Source organism: Tursiops truncatus, chromosome 15 (genome assembly GCF_011762595.2).
Source record: "Tursiops truncatus isolate mTurTru1 chromosome 15, mTurTru1.mat.Y, whole genome shotgun sequence".
Taxonomy (NCBI): domain Eukaryota; kingdom Metazoa; phylum Chordata; class Mammalia; order Artiodactyla; family Delphinidae; genus Tursiops; species Tursiops truncatus.
The window spans coordinates 36317221-36339002 of NC_047048.1; the positions used below are offsets into that span (position 1 = coordinate 36317221).

The 21782-nt window shown below is 62.3% G+C and overlaps 1 protein-coding gene across 5 annotated transcripts; it reads left to right on the top strand.

The window, feature by feature from the left end:
- The first annotated feature begins 2970 nt into the window (after positions 1-2970).
- On the top strand, positions 2971-21633 carry CASKIN1 (CASK interacting protein 1). Of its 5 annotated transcripts, none has more exons than XM_073792424.1 (20): positions 2971-3503; positions 9746-9797; positions 9905-10002; positions 10208-10353; positions 10444-10539; positions 10656-10786; positions 11248-11356; positions 11438-11546; positions 11649-11731; positions 11897-12014; positions 13021-13125; positions 13230-13318; positions 13395-13479; positions 13565-13656; positions 14451-14561; positions 14642-14743; positions 16144-16282; positions 16361-18406; positions 19082-19487; positions 19848-21633. In XM_073792424.1, the coding sequence occupies exons 1-20, from the start codon at positions 3410-3412 to the stop codon at positions 19942-19944; spliced, it is 4308 nt and encodes a 1435-aa protein (XP_073648525.1). In that variant the 5' UTR covers positions 2971-3409; the 3' UTR covers positions 19945-21633. The 5 variants fall into 5 exon arrangements, with proteins under 5 accessions (XP_073648525.1, XP_073648524.1, XP_073648526.1 ...); XM_073792423.1 differs by having other exon boundaries at positions 2972-3503; positions 11637-11731; XM_033839269.2 differs by having other exon boundaries at positions 2974-3503; positions 11637-11731; positions 13024-13125.
- The last annotated feature ends 149 nt before the right edge of the window (positions 21634-21782 follow it).

The following is a 21782-nucleotide window of genomic DNA, read 5'->3' on the forward strand; positions in this document are numbered from 1 at the left end:
GCCAGATGTCTGTGCGGTATCTGTGGCCCAGGGGGGCAAGTCCTGAGCTGTCTGCCTTTTTGTGGGGACTCTGGGTGGAGGGCTGCACATGTCCCATGCCTATGGGTAACTGAGAGACCAGGCCAGGCTCCATGCCCAGCCTGAGCAGCCCCAGCATCTCTGCTGGGCAGGAAGGGGAGATAGGACCCATGGTTGTTGATCCCTTCTTATGTACCAAGCATCAGCTGAGCACTTTACAGAGGTGGCATCTTTGAGAAGATGGAAACCTTGGCAGCTATCATGCTTCATGCTCCCAGCAGCCCGTGAGGAGGGTACATTCGTCATCCCCAGTTTATACTTAAGGGGCTGGGCATCAGGGCTCTGGGGGGCTGGGAGGGGTACCAGGGAGTCCCTGAGCGGGCGCACAGCTGGTGGACAGGAGCAGGGGTTGCGCTGCTGCCAGGGGAAGGGGGAGGTTGCCGTGCAGCTGGGAAGGGGGCCAGCCCAGGCTGCAGTTAAGCAGCAGCCAGCTCTACTCCAGGCTGAGCCTCAGCAATTCTGCTGGCTCAGCGGCCCCTCCTCCTGGGATCGTCCTCGGAGGTCTGACTTCCTGGAGGGCTGCCCAAGTCCCACGCCTCTGCATCCTCATACCCCCAGCCAGAGTAGATGGCCTGCTGTGCTGCCCCCGTCCCCAGGCTGGGGGGACCCCGGGAAGATTCACATCTCTGTTTCCAGATGGACCCTCCCATCAGCCTTGGACTGCAGGCAGAGCTGCTGACCCATTTTCCAGATGAGGCAGCTGAGCTTAGGGAGCTTGTCCCAGGTTCACTGGGCTGGTGGGTAGCGGATCTAGAATTCCTGACTCCTCCTAGGGCGTTAGCCTCACTTACCAGGATGAATCTAGTAGACTCTGTACAGCTTTCTTCCCAGGTCTGTCCTCCAGAAGGTGGACCACACGGCAAGTTGCCCAAGCCTAGGTCTGAGGAGTGACTAACGGCTACCTGTTTGTTGGGTAGAGTTGGAGCTGGAGCTGGAAGTGGGCAGAGAACGGAGGTGAGGCAGCTGGAGGCAGGGGCCAATTCATTTCCCAGAGCTATGCAATAATTCGCAACTAGAACTTGGCCTTTCAGTTCATGATGAAGGTGTATTTGTCAAGGTAGGATGACAGAATATATTTTATTTAATACATTATTAGCACGATTTATAACATTTGAATACTTAGACATTTGGTGTGTGGGCCTCTGTTTGTACTCTTGCCCCAGCCCTGAAAATGTTAGGCTCAGGCCAGAGTGGTTTGCCTTAGCTAGCCAAAACATGAAAATAATGGTAAGGATAATAACTATCTTTTTTTTTTCTTTTGTAGTGTTTCCTGTGTGCTAGGCACACTGCTTGGCTCTGCAGACACGAAGATGAATAAAATGCAACTGCTACCCAGATGGCCCAGGTAGGAAGGCCCAAGAATATCACAATATCCACAGAAGCTATTTGCTGAGAACTTACTAAGTTCTGTTAGGTGCTTTATGAATAGCATCACAGTTAATCCTCAAATAATCTACTGAGAGGTATCATTCCCCCATTTTATGGAGGGGGAACTGAGACTCAGAAAGACAAAGTGACTGGAAAAACAAACCTGGTAAGAGGCAGATCTGGGACAAATGAAGAGGCCGATGTGGGTTCAAATCTCAGACTCATGACCTGGAGACTCTGGGACCTCAGGTGAGTCACTTGGCTTTTCTGAGCCTCACTTTCTTCATTTGTAAAAAGGGCACAGTAAGTCCAAGCTCATCTATGAAGTGACCAGCATGGTGCCTGACCCAGCAGGTGCCCAGGAATTGGTCACCATAAAGGGTGGGGGGAAGGGCCCTTGTGTTTAGGGACCCCTGTGGGAGCCCAGCACAGTGGGAGGCATAGGCTTGCTCCCTAAATTTCACAGAAGAGTCCACGGAGGGGACTGACCAGCTGTCCAGATCAGGGACTCCCAGTGCCTGCTGCCTGCCCTCCTCCACACTCTGGCCACCTTCTTCCTGGACCAGCTTGATGGCCTGGGCCATAGGGAGATGGGGGGGTGTCCAGCCATCATATGTGTGAACCTTCCCAAGGTTCTAACAACTTTGCCTGGTTGGGGTGATGATATGCCCCTCCCTGCAAATGAGGAAACTGAACCTGGGCCAGGACACAGACCCCAACCAGTCTGTCTCTAGAATGCTGCAGCCATGGCAAGGTGAAGACCGGAGGCTAAGACCCAGGAGGTCAGAAGGGAGAGACCTCTGGATGTGTGGGGGGTGGGTGGGGGGAGGGTGAGTGTCAAGCAGAACAGTTCCCTGTGGGGCTGCCAGAATCTGTGCCTGGAAGCTGGGGGTGAGCAGGCTTCTGTGGGGTTCATACTGCTGCTGGGCAGGGCTGTAACCCCATTGGTGCTGCGAATGGGGGGACTGAAACCCCCTGGGTGGTAGACCTGAAGAGTTACACCCCAGTTGGTGCTGGGGATGGGGGAGCCGAGCCCCTCTTAGTGGTAAGTGTGAGGGGCTGAACCCCAGTTGGTGCTGGGCAGGTGCACTGAGGTTGGGGTTCGACTGAGGAGGGGGCGGTGGGGGGTCGCCTAGCATTGTTTGTGGAGAGAGCCAGAGGTTGCAGGGCATGAAGGTGCAGTTGCGGGAGGGGGAGGGCGGGTTCCCTGACACCGAATTCATTATTGGGAGATTCCTCTTCACAGTCCTTCGACACCTCCCACGGGAACCACGGGCCAGAAATGTCTGACAGCCCCCGGCGGGCCGGCTTCTGTGCCGCCGATGCCCGGGTATCTCCATGCCCAGGTCCCCGCCCGCCCACTGCCTGAGTCCCTCCCCCCGTGGGTCCCGCAGCCTCTGGAAGCCTCTCTCAGGCTCTGCCTGGCGCCGCCGCCGACTCGGGGCTCAGTGTCCGGCCCCCCGGCGGCTGCTGTCCCTAGCCCCTGGCGGTCGCCGGGGCCGCGGGGGGTCCGCAGAGGCCGGGCCTGATCCGCGCGGCCCGCACGTGGGGAGGGGGCGTCTCGGGAGGACGGGTCCTAATGTAGGGGCGGAGCCAAGGAGTCGGGCGCGCGGCCGGCGCGGGCGCACCGAGGTCAGCGGCCGCGGAAGGGGGACCCAGGCGTCCGGGAGGTGGCGCCAGGTGCCGCGCCCCCACCCAGCTCCCGCCGCCGCCGGCCCCCGCCCCGCTCCCGCCGCCGCCGGCCCCCGCCCCCGGGCCGCCCCCCGCCCGTGACGCGCTCCCCGCCCCCTCCGCGCCGGGAGACCGAGACCGAACTGGAGCCCGAGGACAGCGAGGGGCGCGGGCGGCGGAGGAGGCTGCGGGGGAGGGAGGAGGATGCGGCGGGTGCCGTGGGGCCGCCGCCGCCTCTGAGCCGCGCCGAGCGCACGGAGCTCAGCCGCGTCGCTGCGGCCCCGGTCGCGCCATGGGGAAGGAGCAGGAACTGGTGCAGGCGGTGAAGGCGGAGGACGTGGGGACCGCGCAGAGGCTGCTGCAGAGGCCGCGGCCCGGAAAGGCCAGTGAGTGCGGGGGTACGGGGGGCGCGGAGAGCGGGCGCGAGCCGCGGCGCGCCCCGGGGCCGTCTCCAGCGCCGAGCCCCCCACCCCGCCCGGTGCAGGGCGGGGAGGGGGATGCTGTCGGGTCCCCGGGGGCGGGGCGGGGCCAGCAGTGCCCAGACCCTCCGTCTGCGCCCCCCGCTGCCAGCACTGAAGGAGGGGCTGTATCGAGTGCCAGGCCGTCACCTGAGCCCCCCAGCGGGCACCTGGCGGCACCCACCTTCCAGGCCGCAGGCATTCGCATCCCTCTCTCCTGCCTCCGTTCCCCTCCCTTCCCGGGCTTCGGGCTGACAGCTGGAGGTCTCTTCTGGGCCTTTAAAGGGCGAGGCGGATTCCCCCCCACGCCATGGAGAGAGGGAGGGGCCTCTTGCGGTAAGGGGAGACCACAGGGCTGACAGTCTCTGTCAGACCCCCTCCCCGCCCCATGTTTAATAACGTGCTTAGCAGGAAGGGGGGGTGGCAGGACCATGCTGGGGGTGTGGCTGCCCAGGCATGGCCGGCTGGGGGCCATTTACTGAAGGGGGAGCAGAGGCCCAAGGTCGCCCAGCCCAGGGCAGGCTGAGTTCGAGGTAGGTGCAGACCCTGGTCCTCTCTGGCTTCCCTGCTGGAAAATGAGACTGGGGGGGGGGAGGGGGTCTCCCACTGGCCATCCTGGGCTTGTTCTGTGGGGGTCCCAGGGGATGGTTGGAAGCTTGGTGCCCTGATCCCAGCACTCATCCCAGCTCAGCCTGGAGCCTCCCCCGGGGACTCTGGAGATGGATGGATGGGCGTGTGGACCAGCCGCGTGTGTGACTGCGCATGTATGGCCGTGTCAGTGTGTCAGGGCACCTGTGCGGGCGCGGGCAGGGCTCTGCTGGGTAGCAGGTGGGGTCTGGGTGCCCCGACTCCCCATACCACCCCCTGGGACTGTATGTAAGCCAGGGAGGTACCCTCCCATCTCTCCAGGGGAGATGCTGAGAACTGAGACAGCCTCTGGGGCAGGTGGGGGTAGGTCCTTGAGCCCCAGGAGGACCCCTCCCACTGCAGCCCTTGCCTGGCTGCTACTATCTGCTCTGTGCAATTAGAGAGCTACACATCTGTGCCTTGCAAGAACACATACACAGGTGGGCCCTGCCTTCCACACCGGAGGCCCAGGGATAGTCTGCCAGTTAGGGCTGGCTTCAGGGCCTCAGTGTTCAGAAAGGGAGGGCTTTCAGGCAGAGGCAACCTTAGCTGAGCCTCAAAAGCAGGCTCAGGGATTGAGAGGTGGAAGGCAAGGCAAAGTCTTCCACCTAGTGGCCATCGACCTTGGGCACAGGCATCTCCAGTCTCTGGGCTTCAGTCTCCTCATCTGTAGGATGGGGACGTTTGTGGTCCCTGCTTCATAGCATTGTTGTAAGGACAGCGAGTACACGCATGAAGCTCAGGCACTTAGTAAGTGCTCCGGAAGTGCTAACTGTGGCCATTCCCTAGACGGCCCAGGGCGGTGCGCCAAGGAAGTGGGGGGCATCAGATTTGGGGACTCCTCCCCCCTTCTACTCTGGCCATCTGGGGGAGCTGTGGGGACCTTTACCTCTACCTGTGTCTCCGCCTAGATCTCTGCATTTGACCCTGCATGGCCTGGTCTCCGGGTAGGAGAGACACCTGCCCTGGCACCCGAATCTGGGCTCTCTGACTCACAGGGGCGGGCATAATAAATCAGATGGAGAAATCCCTCCATGAATTAGCTCGGTTGTCATGGCAACACTGGCCTGCTTTGGAGTAAGATGTATTTTGATTCAGCAAAGTACAGCTGGAGTTTGGGCCATGGGGTAGGGGCATCCAGCGGTGCTCCCTGGGGCCCCCAACTCCAGAGGTGTTCCCACGATTCTTGTTTCCACAGTCTCCTCCCTGTGCTTACACCTTCCCTTCACCCCACACCCCAGTGACACCCCAGGCTCTGTCAGCACCCCTATCCTGCCTGAAGGGAGCCTCCACTTACAGGCACAGGCACCGTCACCCTTAGCAATCATCCTTGAAGTGAAGAAGAGACTGCCAGGGAGAGAAAATACTGGGGTGGAGGTTGGTCTTCTGGGGTGTGGGCAGATACCCTGCCCTTCCTTCGGGCCCAACCTCCCCTTTCTTCCATTTCACTGAAGACTACGGCCAGCACTCCTGTGCTCACTCACCTTGGCCCACTAAGAGTTCCCTTCCAGCGTCTGGCTCAGAGCTGCCTGCCCTGGGGGATTTGAGAGGGTGCCTTTCTATGCTGGAGGCCACAGGGCTCAGCCAATCTGAGGTGGGAGCAGAGGAGGCCAAGACCACGTCCCTGTAGGAGACAGATGTGGCTCTGTGGAGGTGGCTTGTGTGTGGCTTCCGTGGTTGGAGGAGCATCTTGGCAGAGGGGTGGAGGGAGGCCACAAGGGTAGAGTGGAAAAGGGTCTGGGGTGGGCTCCCCTCAGGGCCTCTGCAGCTGGAGTTTGGAGGTGACTTCAAAGGTAGGGGTAGGGCTTCCCTGGTGGCGCTGTGGTTGAGAGTCCGCCTGCCGATGCAGGGGACGCGGGTTCGTGCCCCGGTCCGGGAAGATCCCACATGCCGCGGAGCGGCTGGGCCCGTGAGCCGTGGCCGCTGAGCCTGCACGTCCGGAGCCTGTGCTCCGCAACAGGAGAGGCCACAACAGTGAGAGGCCCGAGTACCGAAAAAAAAAAAAAAAAAAAAAAAGGTAGGGGTAGTATCAGGAGAGCAGTTAGAGGGCTGGGGTGATAGGAGACCGGAGAGCCCAAGTCATGGGGGCGGTCAGGGGCAAGGCATATGCACTATGACTGATGGCAATCTGTAGGACTTAGTGCCCTTGTGGAAAAGGGAAAGGGGCTCCTGGGGCCTTCAGCTTATCCCCACTTTCCCTCCTCTCTCCCACCTACCCAGGCCCCTGAAGCCGTGCTCTGCTCCAGCTTCATTCAGGGCACCTGTCTCCATGAGGTGCAGCCCCCCAGCCCCAGGCAGGCTGAAGTTCTGGGACCTTCCCGGGTGTCCAGTGTCCCCATGGGAATTGGGGGTGCTTCAAGACCTCAAGCCCCCCTTCATCCAATTCCAGTACTTTTCCTCTTTGAGGAGACTGGTGGCCGGAAGGGGGGCGGGGAAGATGACCTTAGCAAGATGCTCCTTCTCCTGTGGGGAGTGATCCTCTTCTGGATGGAGACACCCTCTCCCCACTGGTGTCTGTGTCACTTCCTGGGCCTCAATCTCCAGCCCCTCTGAGATTTCAGCACCTGCAGCTGTGACTGGGCAAGCAGGTGGGCCTGGCCTCGGGCGCCACTCAGAGCACCTGGCTCCGTAGCTGCCTGGGCACCCTGGCTGCGGGAGGGAGGAGAGCGAGCTGGCCTGGGAAGTCTTGTGGGGAGAAGCTGAGAACTGGCTACATGGGAACTAAGAAGGGTGGGGGGCAGCAGACATTAGAGTTGGGGGGCAGAGCCTTTTGGTGGGGGAATGTGCTGAGGGTGGGCTTGAGCAAGGCAGGGGTGCTTGGGGACAGCGATGCCTGGGCTCCCTTCAGCTTTACGACAAGGGACCGTGGCAGGCCCGGCCGCATAATCCACAGAGCCCAGCGCAAAATGAAAATGGTGGGGGGGTGACTTGTCCAAAAAATAATAGGACTTCCCTGGTGGTCCAGTGGTTAAGACTCCACGCTTCCACTGCAGCGGGCGCGGGTTCAATCCCTGGTCAGGGAAGTTCCGCATGCCACAAGATGGGGCCAAAAAAACCCCCCAAAAACAAACAAAATAACAATCTCGCGACAGCAGAGCATCCAGCCAGGTGTGGGGCTCTTCTGAGTGGTTGCACAGGTGACACACTTGAAGCCGGCTCTGGCAGGTGGACAAAGTGTGTGGGATGAGGGTACAGTTCAGTCACCAGTTACTGAGCACTGTGTGTGCACCTGGTACTGTTTTAGCCAGCAAGGATACGGCAGTGAGCAAAACAGATAAAAACCATTGTCCTCTTGGAGCCTGTAATTTAGTGATGGAGATGGACAATAAACAAGATAAATGGTGGTATGAGGGCTAAAGAGAAAAATACAACAGACACGAGATGGGAAGGGGATTACCGTTTTCTTTATTATTTATTATTTATTTTTTGGCCACACCGCACAGCTTGCAGGATCTTAGTTCCCCAACCAGGGACTGAACCTGGGCCATGGCAGTGAAAGTGCCGAGTCCTAACCACTGGACCACCAGGAAACTCCCAGGGGATTACCATTTTAGATGGGGGAGGAGGCTTTGACAAGCAGGTCTTGGATAGAGACCTGAAGGACATGAAGAGGGAATAATGGGGATAATTGAGAGAAGAATGGCTCACACACACACACACACACACACACACACACACACACACACACAGCATGTGCAAAGGCCCTGTGGCAGGGGAGACAGGTGTGTTGGAGTGCCATCAAGGAGGCTCAGGTGGCTGGAACAGGGGTGAGGAGGAAGTTGAAGTGAAAGGAGGGCTGCATCATACAGGGCTATTGTCCGGCTTTGACCTCCAACCCCATTAAGACAGGAGCAATGGGACCGGACCCATGTTCTAACGGGGTCCCCCTGACCTCAGTGGGTATGGAGGATGGACTGGAGGGGGCAGGGTGGAAATGGGGATGCCAGGGGGAGGTGATGGCAGTGGTCCTTCGAGGGATGCTGGCCTGGCCCAGGGTGGTGATGATGGTACTGGTGAGAAAGGGTAGGATTCCAGGTGTGCTTTGAAAGTGTCTTGAAAGTAGAGCCGACAGGATTGACCGATGGAGAAGTTATAAGGGCTCAAGAAAGGACCCAGGGCTGCCTACAAGGTTTTTCCCTGGACCACCACGCGGAAGGAGGGGTGGCACTGCTGCCAACTTAGACAGCCGGTAGCATCAGCCAAGTGTCTGAGGCGGGGGGAGGGGCAGGGGAGTGGAGATGCCTCTTGTCCTGGAGCCTCAGCTCTTCGGCTCTTCACCGGAGAAGCCCCTTGCTGGGGAGGGTGGGGTGGGATTCCTATAGGGCTAGTATTAGGAACTGCCACGTGCTGAGCTGACTCTGTGTCAGACCCTTCATGTGTTGTCTGGAGGCGCCCTTAGGCCTGTGAGGCTGGCCCTGTTAGACCCTTCGAGCTCACAGCCAAGGCCTCAGGGCTAGTAAGGGGCAGAGGGAGGATTTGAATTCAGGCCCGTCTGACTTTGTGGGCCATTGGGGGACCCACACCCTATATCCAAAAGCTGAGAACTGAGGCCGGAGCAGCCGGAGCTGCTGTTGGTCACAGAGCAGGCCCTGCAGCAGCCCCTCTGTGACTCGACTCCCTCAGCCCCCTGCCCCCATCCCTGTCCTGAGCCTGGACAAAGGGGCTTCTGTCCTGCCAGCCCCTCCCTCACAGAGTGACTGACCCACAAATGGTTTATGTAATCGTGGCCCAGACAGGCAGGGGATTGGCCCGAGTCCGGTTGGACCTGAGCCCACGGGGAGGGCATCGGTGGGCTCCCCTCCTCTGGCAGGCGGCTGGTGGAGGCCAGGACTGGGGACGCCCCGGGAGGAGACTGGGACCCCCAAGGGAGGGCTGGAGCCCCTCGGGCTTCAGGCGGGCTGACCCTGGGGCCTGCGCATGCCCCCATAGATGAGGGGGCCATTGTAATGTGGTTGCTTGGAGGCACTGGCCCACTTGCCTGCCTCCCCATCCTGCCCTGCCAAATGGGGCTCATCTACACAGGCCAGGCCCGGGGCTGGGAGTTGGGGGAGGCTGAACCCTGGAAATGCAGATCTTCCCCAGAGATACCCCCATTTCCGGGTGTTCCAGCCTTCCTGGGCCACCCCCGGCCCCATCTGGGTCCTTCTGAGAGACAGATTGGGCTGGCTCTCTCCCTCCCACCATTGGCAGGTGCTCAGCCAGCGTCTCAAGGGAGGGGGGTTCATGTGCACATGTGTGCGCCTGTGTGGGTGTACAGCCCTGGCTTCTGTTCCCAGACAGGGACAGGGCCTATGAACCTCCCAACGTCTTAGTTCAGTGGGAAACCAAGGGCCAAAAGCTGGTACCTGATGCTGAGTGCTGGAAACAGGGTTGAATGAATGAACGTTTCTAGACTAAAGACCTAGATAGCTTTGGCTCTGAGCCTGCCAGGGAGCTAGCCAGCCGCTCTCTGCCTGCTCTCTGTCTAGAGGGGGCTGGGACCCAGGTAGGCCTCAGTAGGGGCTGGACGGAGCCTCCCTCACCATGTCTCCTTCCCACCCCAGAGCTCCTGGGCTCCACCAAGAAGATCAATGTCAATTTCCAAGACCCAGATGGGTGAGTTCTCAGCCCGGGGAGATGTCAGTCTGGTATGGGGGTCAAGGACTCCTGGGGAAGGCAGGTTGCCCGGCTCCTTGCCCATACATGTCTGTCACCTGTCCCAGCTTTTCTGCCCTGCACCACGCAGCCCTGAATGGCAACACGGAATTGATCACCCTGCTGCTGGAGGCCCAGGCTGCTGTGGACATCAAGGACAACAAAGGCAAGGCCTGTCAGGGACCTCAGAGCCAGAGGCAGGGGGTCAAGGTCAAAATTGGGGTCCCTGGAGGCCAGGATGGCCCCTCAACTGAGGTCTCAGCCCCGGGTCTTGGTCTGGGTTGAGGCAGGTTCTCATGGGATCAGCGTCTTAGAAGTCAGGGTTGGGTTCAGGGTCAGGGGCTAGCTCCCAACCGCCCCCTTGCCCCCAGGCATGCGGCCGCTACACTATGCGGCCTGGCAGGGCCGGAAGGAGCCCATGAAGCTGGTGCTGAAGGCAGGCTCAGCGGTGAATGTCCCGTCTGATGAGGGCCACATCCCCCTGCACTTGGCGGCCCAGCATGGTCACTACGACGTGGTAAGGACCACCTCAAGGGTGACAGGGTGCCTGGGGCAGAATGAGCCCGACGGATGCATTGGGCCTGACCACACCCTGTGGTCCCTGCAGTCTGAGATGCTGCTCCAGCACCAGTCCAACCCGTGCATGGTGGACAACTCGGGGAAGACGCCCCTGGACCTTGCCTGTGAGTTCGGCCGCGTTGGGGTAAGTCTCCCCAGGGAGCTGAGTGGGACTCCAACAACTCCTGGGGTGGGAATGGGAGACAAACTGCAGCTCCCCACCCCATTCCTGGGCCCCCCTACTCTGACCCCTCCTTCCAGGTGGTCCAGCTGCTCCTGAGCAGCAACATGTGTGCGGCCTTGCTAGAGCCCCGGCCAGGGGACACCACCAACCCCAATGGCACCAGCCCCCTGCACCTGGCAGCCAAGAACGGCCACATCGACATCATCAGGTATGGCCGTGGGGAGGGGGCGGGGTAAGGGGCACCCAGCCTTGGGGTTCCTGCTCCTGGCTTGGCAATAAGACAGGAGCAGCCAGGGAGCCATGGGGATGTGGTGAGGTCTCTGGATACGAAGGATGCCTCAAGCCGCCCACATAAAGGATGTACTGGAGGGGGGTGGGGAGTGGTCTTCTATAGCCCCACAGCCTGTGCCACTTGCTGGGTGACCTTGAGGAGACTCTTAACTTCTCTGAGCCTCAGTTTCCTCATCCTTAAAGTGGGCATCGCAGCACTGCCTACACTAGGATGAGACGAGATAGGAGTGTGAAGGGTTAACACAGGGAGGGGTTGTCGGGGATGTGGGACAGGGTTAGCTCATCCTCAGCCCCCAGGAACTGGAGCCCGGCTTGGGGGTGCTGGGGCAGAGGGCTCTCTGTGCAGGGCCCTGCCTGCTCCTCCTACCTCCCTGTCAGACTCCTCCTCCAAGCTGGCATTGACATTAACCGCCAGACCAAGTCCGGCACGGCCCTGCACGAGGCCGCACTCTGTGGGAAGACGGAAGTGGTTCGGCTGCTGCTCGATGTGAGTTAGGGGCCAGAGGGAGCTGGGGTCAAGTGGGGGTGTAGGGGGCTCCTGAGAGTCCTCACCCTCTGGCACATACAGAACGGGATCAATGCCCACGTGAGGAACACCTACAGCCAGACAGCCCTGGACATCGTGCACCAATTCACCACCTCCCAGGCCAGCAAGGAGATCAAGCAGCTGCTGCGAGGTGGGCCCGGGCGGGGCAGGGGGGCAGGGCTGGGGCCTGGGCCAGGCCGGCTCACAGGACTGGGGGGTCTGCCACCTCCTGTGTCCCCAGAGGCCTCGGCAGCCCTGCAGGTCCGGGCAACCAAGGATTATTGCAACAATTACGACCTGACCAGCCTCAATGTGAAAGCCGGGGACATTATCACAGTAAGGATGGCCTGGGGCTGCTGGAACAGGGATGAATGGGACCTGGGATGCTCCCCGCAACACCTGGCAGCAACTGGGGGGTATGAGCAGGAGGCCAAGGCCACCTACCCACTTGACATGGAGGGGTGTCTCCCTGAGCATGCTCCTTCCACCGTATCTGACCAGGTCCTCGAGCAGCATCCAGACGGCCGGTGGAAGGGCTGTATCCATGACAACAGGACAGGCAATGACCGTGTGGGCTACTTCCCTTCCTCCCTGGGCGAGGCCATCATCAAGCGAGCAGGCAAGTCCCACCTGGGGATGGGCTCGCGGGCCAGAAGGAAGCAGGTGCACGGCGTTTTGGGTGGTAGGGCAAGGATTGTCAGCTCTAGTCATTGCTAGGTGTGGGGTCCAGAGTGTGTCTTGCCAGCTGTCTCCTCATCAGCGTCCCCAGACCCACTCCTTCATGTATTCAACAGACATTGCATGCCAGGCACTAGGAGTAGATGGACGTCATTCTTGCTCCCAAGGAGCTTGCCCTCGGGGAGGGAGGAGAGAAGGGAACAGTAAAATAAATGTGGAAGGAAACGTACCAACCAGTGACACAGAGATTGCAGTTGGAGACCCACTTTAGACAAGTGTGGACAGAGAAGACCCTGAGAAGTGGGAGGGGCTGGCCACAGGCAGAGCATTCCAGGCAGCAGGAACCACACGTGTAAAGGCACTGAAGCAGGACAGAGTGTGACTGTGTAAGGGTCCAAAGGAGCCCAGTGTGGCTGACTTGGTGACAGAGAGGGAGGGGGTGCAGGATGAGGCCATAGGGCCATGGAATGGCTTCAGATGGGGGACTGGTGTGATTGGTTTACCCCACAGAGAGGATATGGAGATTGACAGGCCGGGTGAGAGGGCAGAGGGGAGCCAGTTAGGAGGTGTGGCCAATCCACCCAAGGTCATCGAGTTCCCTGGGGTGAGGAGCCTGGACCCAGGCTCCTGGGGGCCTCCTCCCTCCCCCTGCTCCCCAGGCACAGAGGGGTTTGCACTCTCCTGCAATTCCCTACTCCCACCTACAGGACCACAGGATAGCCTGGCCTGCGCCCCTCTCTACCATGCTCTCCTGCTCTCAAATGTCCAAGGTTGGGAAGGGCCTTCTGAGGGTCGCTCAGCTCCTCGAACACAGGGCAGGAGGAGGCTGTACTGACCCCCCAGGCACGTGTGTGTCCAGCCTCTGCTCTACACAGACTTGGGGGCCAGGCCAGGGGATGCCCCAGGCCTGGGCCAGTCCAGGATTCAGGGAGACTGTGCTTGGCCAGCAGGTTCCCGAGCAGGCGCCGAACCAAGCCCACCCCAGGGATGCAGCTCAGCAGGGCCCTCTGCACCTCCCGAGGAGATCTGGGTGCTGAGGAAGCCATTTGCAGGTAGGTGCGGGCCTCTGGAGGGTGGTGGTGGTGGCACTTCTGCAAGGCAGCACCTGGGCTATGCAGGGCTGGCACTAGCTGATGCTGCTCCCTCCTGCTGGCAGGCGGGGACCGCAGTGGCAGCTTGAGCAGTGTGGCCAGTGGCCGGAGCAGCGGGGGCCACACCCTGCACGCAGGCTCTGAAGGGGTCAAGGTAGGTGGGTTGGTGGCAGGACCAGGATGGCCTGTGTCTAGAGCAGCACTGGCCAGCCAGCCTGTCTGGGTTGCAGCTCCTGGCCACGGTGCTCTCCCAGAAGTCTGTCTCCGACTCCAGCCCCGGGGACAGTCCTGTCAAGCCTCCGGAGGGCTCTTCAGGTAAGAGCAAGGACACAGCACTGCTGGCCTGGCCGGGAGGTAGCCCCCAGGCAGCCATTGCCCCACCATACCCTCTCGTCCCCAGGTGCCACCCGGTCCCAGACTCCAGTGACCCATGCTGGGCAGGTCTATGGGGAGCAGCCATCCAAAAAGCTGGAGACAGCATCGGAGGGCAAGGTACAAGGCCTGGGCCGGCTGCAGGTGGGGGGGCACCCAGGGCAGCCTGCCTGGCTTGGCCGCAGCACGGCCAGGGCCCTTGACAGGCCGGGCCCGTCCTTCTGTTGGTCTGTCAGTCTGTGTGTGTAGCTGTTGTCTCTTGTACACGCTGTGCGTGTAAGCTAGTGTGTCTAGGAAGTGTGACACAGGTGTGAGGTGAGTGGGGGTGTGTTTGTGTGGCTGGTGTGATTGTGATGCGGGCACATGTGCACATGTGTGTGTGTGGAATGGCATGGATGTGAGTCAAGCCAAGGCGTGTATGTGGGTGAGACAGGTCCTGTGTGCATGCACCTGCGTGCTAGGGTGGGCGTGAGCTGCTGGCTGAGTCCTCCTGCATTCCTCTGGGTAGAGCCCACCTTCTGGGGTGTAGAGGGGAAGCACTAAATTGCCCCGCCTGAGGCCCCATTCCCAGAGCCCCTCACACGGGGCCACACTGCAGGGTGTCTCTGGTCCAGGAATGGGGGGGACGGTCAGGGAGGCCTGTGATGTGGACAGCAGCTGGACCCTCCTGGTGGAGATCACAGAAGGAGGCCGAGGTGCTGGACAGTGCTCAAGACAGCGGCACCCAGGACCACAGAGCGAGGAGGAGCACCCGGGCCAGGCTGACGGGGCCTGGCTGCAGACGGCCCAGCGGACAGCAGATTGCACTGCGTGGTCTTCAGCTGAGCAGAGAAGGAGGCGCCGCGGTGGCTGGGGTGCATGCCTGGCGGGGGAGCAGGCGGGCAAGCCTGCAGCGGGTGCCTTGTGTCTTCCAGGGCGCCGAGGCTGTCAGCCAGTGGCTTGCCACGTTCCAGCTGCAGCTCTACGCCCCCAACTTCATCAGCGCCGGCTATGACCTGCCCACCATCAGCCGCATGACCCCTGAGGTGAGCTGCCCGAAGGCTATCTACCAGCTGACCCAGAGATGGGCCCCCAGCCTCTGCTAATGGGCCTCTCCTCCACCTAGGACCTCACGGCCATCGGGGTCACCAAGCCAGGCCACCGGAAGAAGATCACTGCAGAGATCAGCGGCCTGAGCATCCCCGACTGGCTGCCTGAGCACAAACCCGTAAGGCCCCCTGCACCCCAGTGGCCAGTCCCAGGTTGGGCAGACAGACAGACAGACAGCCTGCCTCCCTGGCTACAGCCCACCCCTGCCCTCCGGGGAGTCCAGAGAGAGGAGAGCAGAGGATGACCTCTGTTTGTCCGTCAGGGGCACTGGGGCCTGCCTCCCTGGGGCAGGGGCAGAGGCAGTGGTGACCACCTCTGAGGGCTGTCAGGGCAAGGGGAGCCTGAAGCCTGGAGAGTCCCCATCTCCACTGTGTGTTCCACACTCAGGCAGCCACACAGGGCCACCGGAGCCACCCGGCACACCACAGCACTGCCCATCACACACCCACCCAGACACTGCAGGGGGCCATGGGGATGGGACGTGCTTGCACACACCCAGGCACATGTATGGGGAAGACGCTTGTGTGTGCTTCGGGTACCCAGCACGCGTATGCTAAATACATTCAAGGCACCCACTGGTGACTGCACACACTGGCTGACAGCCACACCAGCCGCGGCCCATGCTGTCACGAACAGGCAGTCTGTGGTGGGACAGGCTCTGGGCTGGGAGAAGATGGGCCCAGGGCCTGTCACATCCATGCTGCCTCTCTGGGCCTTGCGCTGTGCTTCGGGCTCCCACCCGTCTGTGAGGGAGATGCCATGGCCACCGAGAGCCCCAGGGCTGTGGGTTGGTGACAGGTGGGTTTGTGCTCATCCACTCTGCCTCACCCCACTCAGTCAGCGGCTCAGGGGTCCTCCCAGCCAGCACGTCTGGGTCCCAGGGGCTTCACTTTGCTTGTGCACCCAAGGAGGTGACCGAGTGTCCTGTGTTGGTGCATGAGTGACATCCAGCTGGGAGTGTGGACGGGTGAATGCCATTCAGGGAGCCAGCCACCGGTGGTTCTGGGTGAAGACCATCACAGATATTTGCCAGGCGTGTGACGAGGCTGTGTGACGTGTGCCTGATGCTGGTGGGGAAGTGGTGAGAGGGCGTGAGCGTGACTCAGAGGGGTGTCAGTGCCCGTGGATGGCTGGGATGCAGGGTGTGTGTATACACGTATCTGGTCGGTGGTGCTGTGTATCTGTGTCCATGACGTGTGTGGTGTGTCCACGTGGATGCTGTCCCCATGGCTGCCTGGGCAGGTGAGGAAGCGCATTCTTCCCCCTCCCCCAAAGGGTATCCTGAGGAGAGAGTCACCCCTCTGTGTGTGTTTGCATATGTTCTCAAGTGTGTGTGAGCTGGCCTTGGGCTCCTGTCAAGGCTGCACTGTCTCCAAAGCTGACGCCTCGGGCCTGTCTGTTTGTCCTTCCGTCTCTCTGTGCCAGGCTGGCCCGGTGCCCTCTCCTCTGACAGCTCTGAGTAATAGGCAGGGTGTGGGCAGCCAGCTCGGGCTGCCCTCTGTGTCCCCTGCTCCGTAGGCTAACCTGGCCATGTGGCTGTCCATGATTGGCCTGGCTCAGTACTACAAGGTGCTGGTGGACAACGGCTACGAGAACATCGACTTCATCACCGACATCACCTGGGAAGACCTGCAGGAGATCGGCATCACCAAGCTGGGTGAGGCCCCACCCCGCCCCCACTGCCTCCTGGTCCCCGCCACCCTCCCTGGCCTGACCTGCCCCCCGCCCGACTCAGGACACCAGAAGAAGTTGATGCTGGCAGTGAGGAAACTGGCAGAGCTGCAGAAGGCAGAGTACGCCAAGTATGAGGGGGGACCCCTGCGCCGGAAGGTACCACAGTCACTTGAAGTGATGGCCATCGAGTCGCCACCCCCACCCGAGCCTGCCCCGGCTGACTGCCAGTCTCCTAAGATGACCACCTTCCAGGACAGTGAGCTCAGCGGTGAGCTGCAGGCTGCCCTGACGGGCCCGGCTGAAGGGGCTGCCGCTGCCGCTGCCCCTACTGAGAAGCCCTCCAACCACCTGCCACCCACCCCAAGGGCCTCCATGCGGCAGGAGCCCAGCCTGGGTGGGCGGGCACGGCACATGAGCAGTTCTCAGGAGCTGCTGGGCGACGGGCCCCCAGGGCCTGGCAGCCCCATGTCACGAAGCCAGGAGTACCTGCTGGAGGAGGGGCCGGCCCCGGGTACCCCCCCCAAGGAGGCCCGGCCCAGCCGCCACGGCCACAGCGTCAAGCGGGCCAGTGTGCCCCCAGTGCCTGGCAAGCCGCGGCAGGTCCTTCCACCAGGTACCAGCCACTTCACGCCCCCCCAGACTCCCACAAAAGCCCGGCCAGGCTCCCCGCAAGCCCTGGGGGGGCCTCATGGTCCAGCCCCAGCCACAGCCAAGGTGAAGCCCACCCCACAGCTGCTGCCACCGATGGAGCGACCCATGTCACCCCGCTCGCTGCCTCAGTCACCCACACACCGTGGCTTTGCCTACGTGCTGCCCCAACCCGTGGAGAGCGAGACAGGGCCGGCTGCTCCGGGGCCTGCGCCTGCGGCCATGCCCACGCCTGTGCCCACGCTGTGCCTGCCCCCTGAGGCCGACATGGAGTCAGGGCGGCCCAAGAAGCGTGCCCACAGCCTGAATCGCTATGCGGCGTCTGACAGCGAGCCGGAGCGGGACGAGCTGCTGGTGCCGGCCACGGTGGGGCCCTACGCCACAGTCCAGCGGCGCGTGGGCCGCAGCCACTCGGTGCGGGCACCTGCTGGCGCTGACAAGAACGTCAACCGCAGCCAGTCGTTCGCTGTGCGGCCGCGAAAGAAGGGCCCCCCCCCACCCCCACCCAAGCGCTCCAGCTCATCCATGGCCAGTGCCAACCTGGCTGATGAGTCAGTGCCAGATGCGGAGACTGAGGTGGCTGGGGCTGAGGACGGCCGGCTGGGGGTCCGGGCACAGCGCCGGCGGGCTAGTGACCTGGCTGGCAGTGTGGACACAGGAAGCGCTGGCAGCGTGAAGAGCATTGCAGCCATGCTCGAGCTGTCATCCATTGGGGGTGGGGGCCGGGCAGCCCGCAGGCCCCCTGAGGGCCACCCCATGCTTCGCCCCGCCAGCCCAGAGCCAGGCCGGGTGGCAACGGTGTTGGCCTCGGTGAAGCACAAGGAGGCCATTGGGCCTGACGGCGAGGTGGTGAACCGGCGCCGCACACTGAGTGGGCCTGTCACAGGACTTCTGGCCACTGCTCGCCGGGGTCCGGGAGAGCCAGGGGGGCCTGCAGATCACGGCCACGTTGTGGAAGATGGCGCTACCCGGCAGCGGCCTCGAGGTCCAGCCAAGGGTGAGGCGGGTGTGGAGGGCCCACCACTGGCCAGGGTGGAGGCCAGTGCCACGCTCAAGAGGCGCATCCGAGCCAAGCAGAGCCAGCAGGAGAATGTCAAGTTCATCCTCACTGAGTCCGACACGGTCAAGCGCCGGCCCAAGGCCAAGGAGAGGGAGGCAGGTCCCGAGCCTCCCCTACCACCACTGTCCGTGTACCAGAATGGAACAGGCACTGTGCGCCGCCGTCCGGCCTCTGAGCAGGCTGGGCCCCCAGAGCTGCCCCCGCCACCGCCACCCGCTGAGCCCCCGCCCTCTGACCTGTTGCACCTGCCCCCGCTGCCCCCGCCAGACAGTGATGCCCGGAAGCCGGCCAAGCCACCTGTCTCTCCCAAGCCCATTCTGGCTCAGCCCGTGCCCAAGATCCAGGGCTCACCCACACCTGCCTCCAAGAAGGTGCCACTGCCAGGTCCTGGCAGCCCAGGTAGGTTGCAGGGAACCAGCTGGGGAAGGGCCCTCCTCCAGCTCCCCATGCCATGGTCTGAGGGGTTTTCCACTTCTTGGATTTGATGAAGGCCAGGTGGAGTGGGGTGGGAAAGTATCCTCAGACCCTCTCGTCCATCCACCCACTGGACCACTTCACCAACGAGAGCTGAGACAAGGGTGGATGATCCTTACATTCCTCAGCGAAGGAGACACAGAAACCCATGAATAGCAGCACCTGTGGAAGGAGGACAGGCCCACGATGCTGGAAGGCTAAGGGAGGATTCTGACCTGGCTGTAAAATGACCCAAGCACAGGAGGGAGGGGAGAGACTTCCAGGCAGAAGGATCAGAGGTGCAAAGGCCCTGTGGCATTCAAGCAACGGAAGGGCCGGTGTCTGCAACAGGCCACACCTGGAGGGGAATGGAGGTGGGGGGCGGACCGGGCGGGGTTTGGAAGCAGTGACCCAAGCAGGCCTGCACAGGGAAGCGCGCTCCCTGGCAGCCTCAGGGAGGCCGGGGGCGGAGGGCTGGAGCTGGAGCCCGGCGGCAGTGCAAAGGGCGTTATCTCTAATTCCGGGTTCGAGGCAGGGCGCTTGGGCAGGGCTTATGCCGGGATGGGCAGCGCGCGCGCCGCGCGACCTCCCACCCCGGTGCGACTCTCTTCTTCCCCGCAGAGGTGAAGCGTGCCCACGGCACGCCGCCGCCCGTGTCTCCCAAGCCGCCACCACCGCCCACGGCGCCCAAGCCGGCCAAGGCAGCGGCGGGGCTGCAGTCGGGCAGCGCCAGCCCGTCGCCCTCGCCGGCACGCCAGCCGCCTGCTGCCCTCACCAAGCCCGCCAGCACGCCACCCTCGCTGAGTGCCAGCCCGGCCAGGCCCCCGTCCCCCGGTGTGCCCGCGCTGCACGTGCCCGCCAAGCCGCCGCGCGCTGCTGCAGCGGTAGCCGGGCCCCCCGCCGCGCCCGACGGCGCCTCGCCGGGGGACAGCGCCAGGCAGAAGCTTGAGGAGACAAGCGCGTGCCTGGCGGCGGCGCTGCAAGCCGTAGAAGAGAAGATCCGGCAGGAGGACGCGCAAGGCTCGCGGTAGGTGCAGGACCCGGTCCGGCGTGGGCGTAGGTGGGGGGCTGTGCGCTCCCGCGGCGGGTGCACACCTGGAGGCTGCCCGGCGAGAGCGGGGCCGAGTTGCGCCGGGCCCGAGTTGCGCCGGGCACGGCCTGGCGTGGGCGGGGCTCTACGAGCTGCCCCAGTCCCCAACAGAGGCTACTGTGAGTGGGCAGGGGGCGGAGCGGGGCAGATGTGGGGAGTACGTGGACTGATCCGGCCCCGCCCCTGAATGCGGGGGCGTGGCCTCCGCGAGGGGCGGGACTTCGCGCTGAATGGGCGGGACATGGGGGCTGGAAGTTCTGCGCTGACCCAGCCAGTTCACGCTGCGCCCGCCCCCAGCCCCTCGGCCGCCGAGAAGAGCACCGGCAGCATCCTGGACGACATTGGCAGCATGTTTGACGACCTGGCCGACCAGCTGGACGCCATGCTGGAGTGACGCGGCCGCCCAAGTTCGGCCCACCCGCGCCGCCTGGGCTCCGGCCCGCACACTGACCTTTACCTCAGGATGGGTACCTCTGGGGGCGGCGCGAGCGGGCAGGGCGGTGGACCAAGGGGGAGGGGTGCAGGGGGCAGCCCGCTAGGCGGCCGCGGGCACGAGGCGGGGGTGGGCCGTTCTGTCCAGACCCCGCACAAGCACAACTCCTGCCCCTGGGCCCAGCTTGGAGGACTGCCTGGTTGGTGGACCCAAGGGCTCTGGGCAGATGCTGCTGCCTTGTGGGTGCCCTTCCTTATCTGCTGCTCCCTGTGCAATAACTGCTGGGCCACCTGCCCACCCACTACCAGGCTCTGCCCGCTGTGGGTGGAGGAGGGGAAACTCCTGAACCGCCTGCCCTGAGTCCAGGTTGGGTCCACCCTGGGAGGCAGCGGGAGGGGGGCAGCTGCTGTAGCCCCCTCCCCAATCTGTGGCAGAGCACAGGCCTATGCCCAGCACAGAACTGCCCATTGGGGACCTCTGCCAGCCACTCCAGCGCAGCACAAGGGGCTGGGGTTGGGCCCCCTGCCCCACTGCACCCCCCTCCCTAAATATAAGCTATTGAAGAGTATTAATTTATTGGGAATAAGCTGAGGCAGATTTCCCCAGAGAAACAAAAAGGTATAACTTTAACAAATATATATTTAAAGAAAGAAGAAATATTATTGATTCTATAGAAAACCATTTACCAACTGCAAGGACGCTGGAGTCCAGCTCAAGACAAAAGCTGTTAGAGGCCCCGGCCATCTGTCTGTGTATCCTTCCCTCCCTCTGTCCAGGAGTGGCCAGACCCCCGAGCCCAGTAGCACAAACAGGAGGCTGGGGTCTGGGGGAGGGGTCTGTGCTCCGCCAGGGCCTTCCCTCTGCTCTCTCTCCTAACTTCTCTGCATCTGAAGAACTTGAAGGATGTGCCTTGCTCGCCGCTGGGCTGTGTCATCCACGCCGTGGAGACAGTGGGGAGGGCTCTGCCTCTCCCATGGGTGCTGGTGTTAGGGTGCATCTGGGCTTCAGGGGAGCTGTGTGCACAGCGTGGTGAACGTGGGCGCGTCAGTTGGGTGACAGCAGTGGGTGCAGGGCATGCATGCCAGGCTGCGTGTGAGGGTGTGCCCAACCCTCCCTCTTTGGGGCCCTGAGCTGGCCCCACGCAGCCAGCCCACCCCCGCTCCAGTTCCTACAGACGCTCTGCTCATGGTCTGAGGCCGTGTTGTGTGGTCGTTCTCGCCTTCTTCCTCTGTCTCCCCACTCCAAAAACTACTGACTGGCCTCCTCTATCGTGTCTGCTGATCCACGTGTTGGGCACAACTTTGACATTTCTTAACAAAAAAGAGAATTAAAAAGCGCCGAAAACCAGCGATTGTGATTCGGGTGGGCTGAGGGGGTCTGCCAAGGTGGTGCCTGGGTGTGTGGGGCCCCTTCCAGTGGTCATGTGCTGGCACGTCCCCGGGTGGGTGGGCCTGGCCAGCTACCTGGCCTCTCCTCAGTGGGTGGCCCAGGCCAGGGCCAGCAGGTGGGGAGGGGGGGGTCCGGGCAGGGAGCTACTGTCAGCTGTCAATAAACAGCAGAATATGGAGCTGCCTGGCTCACTTTTTTGGGGTATGTACATTGGGGCAAGTGGGGGGCTAGCCTGTTCCCGACAGGGAGGAGAAGTCACCAAGAGTGTACATCCTGGGGATATCAACAGGAGCCTCCTGTGGTCCCTGCCCAGCTTCCCACCCCAGCTTCTCTCACACTGGCTGCTGGTGCCTGTGCTCCCCAGTGTCCTCAGGTGGCCTCTTCCTCCCCCTGAGGACCATCCCCATTCA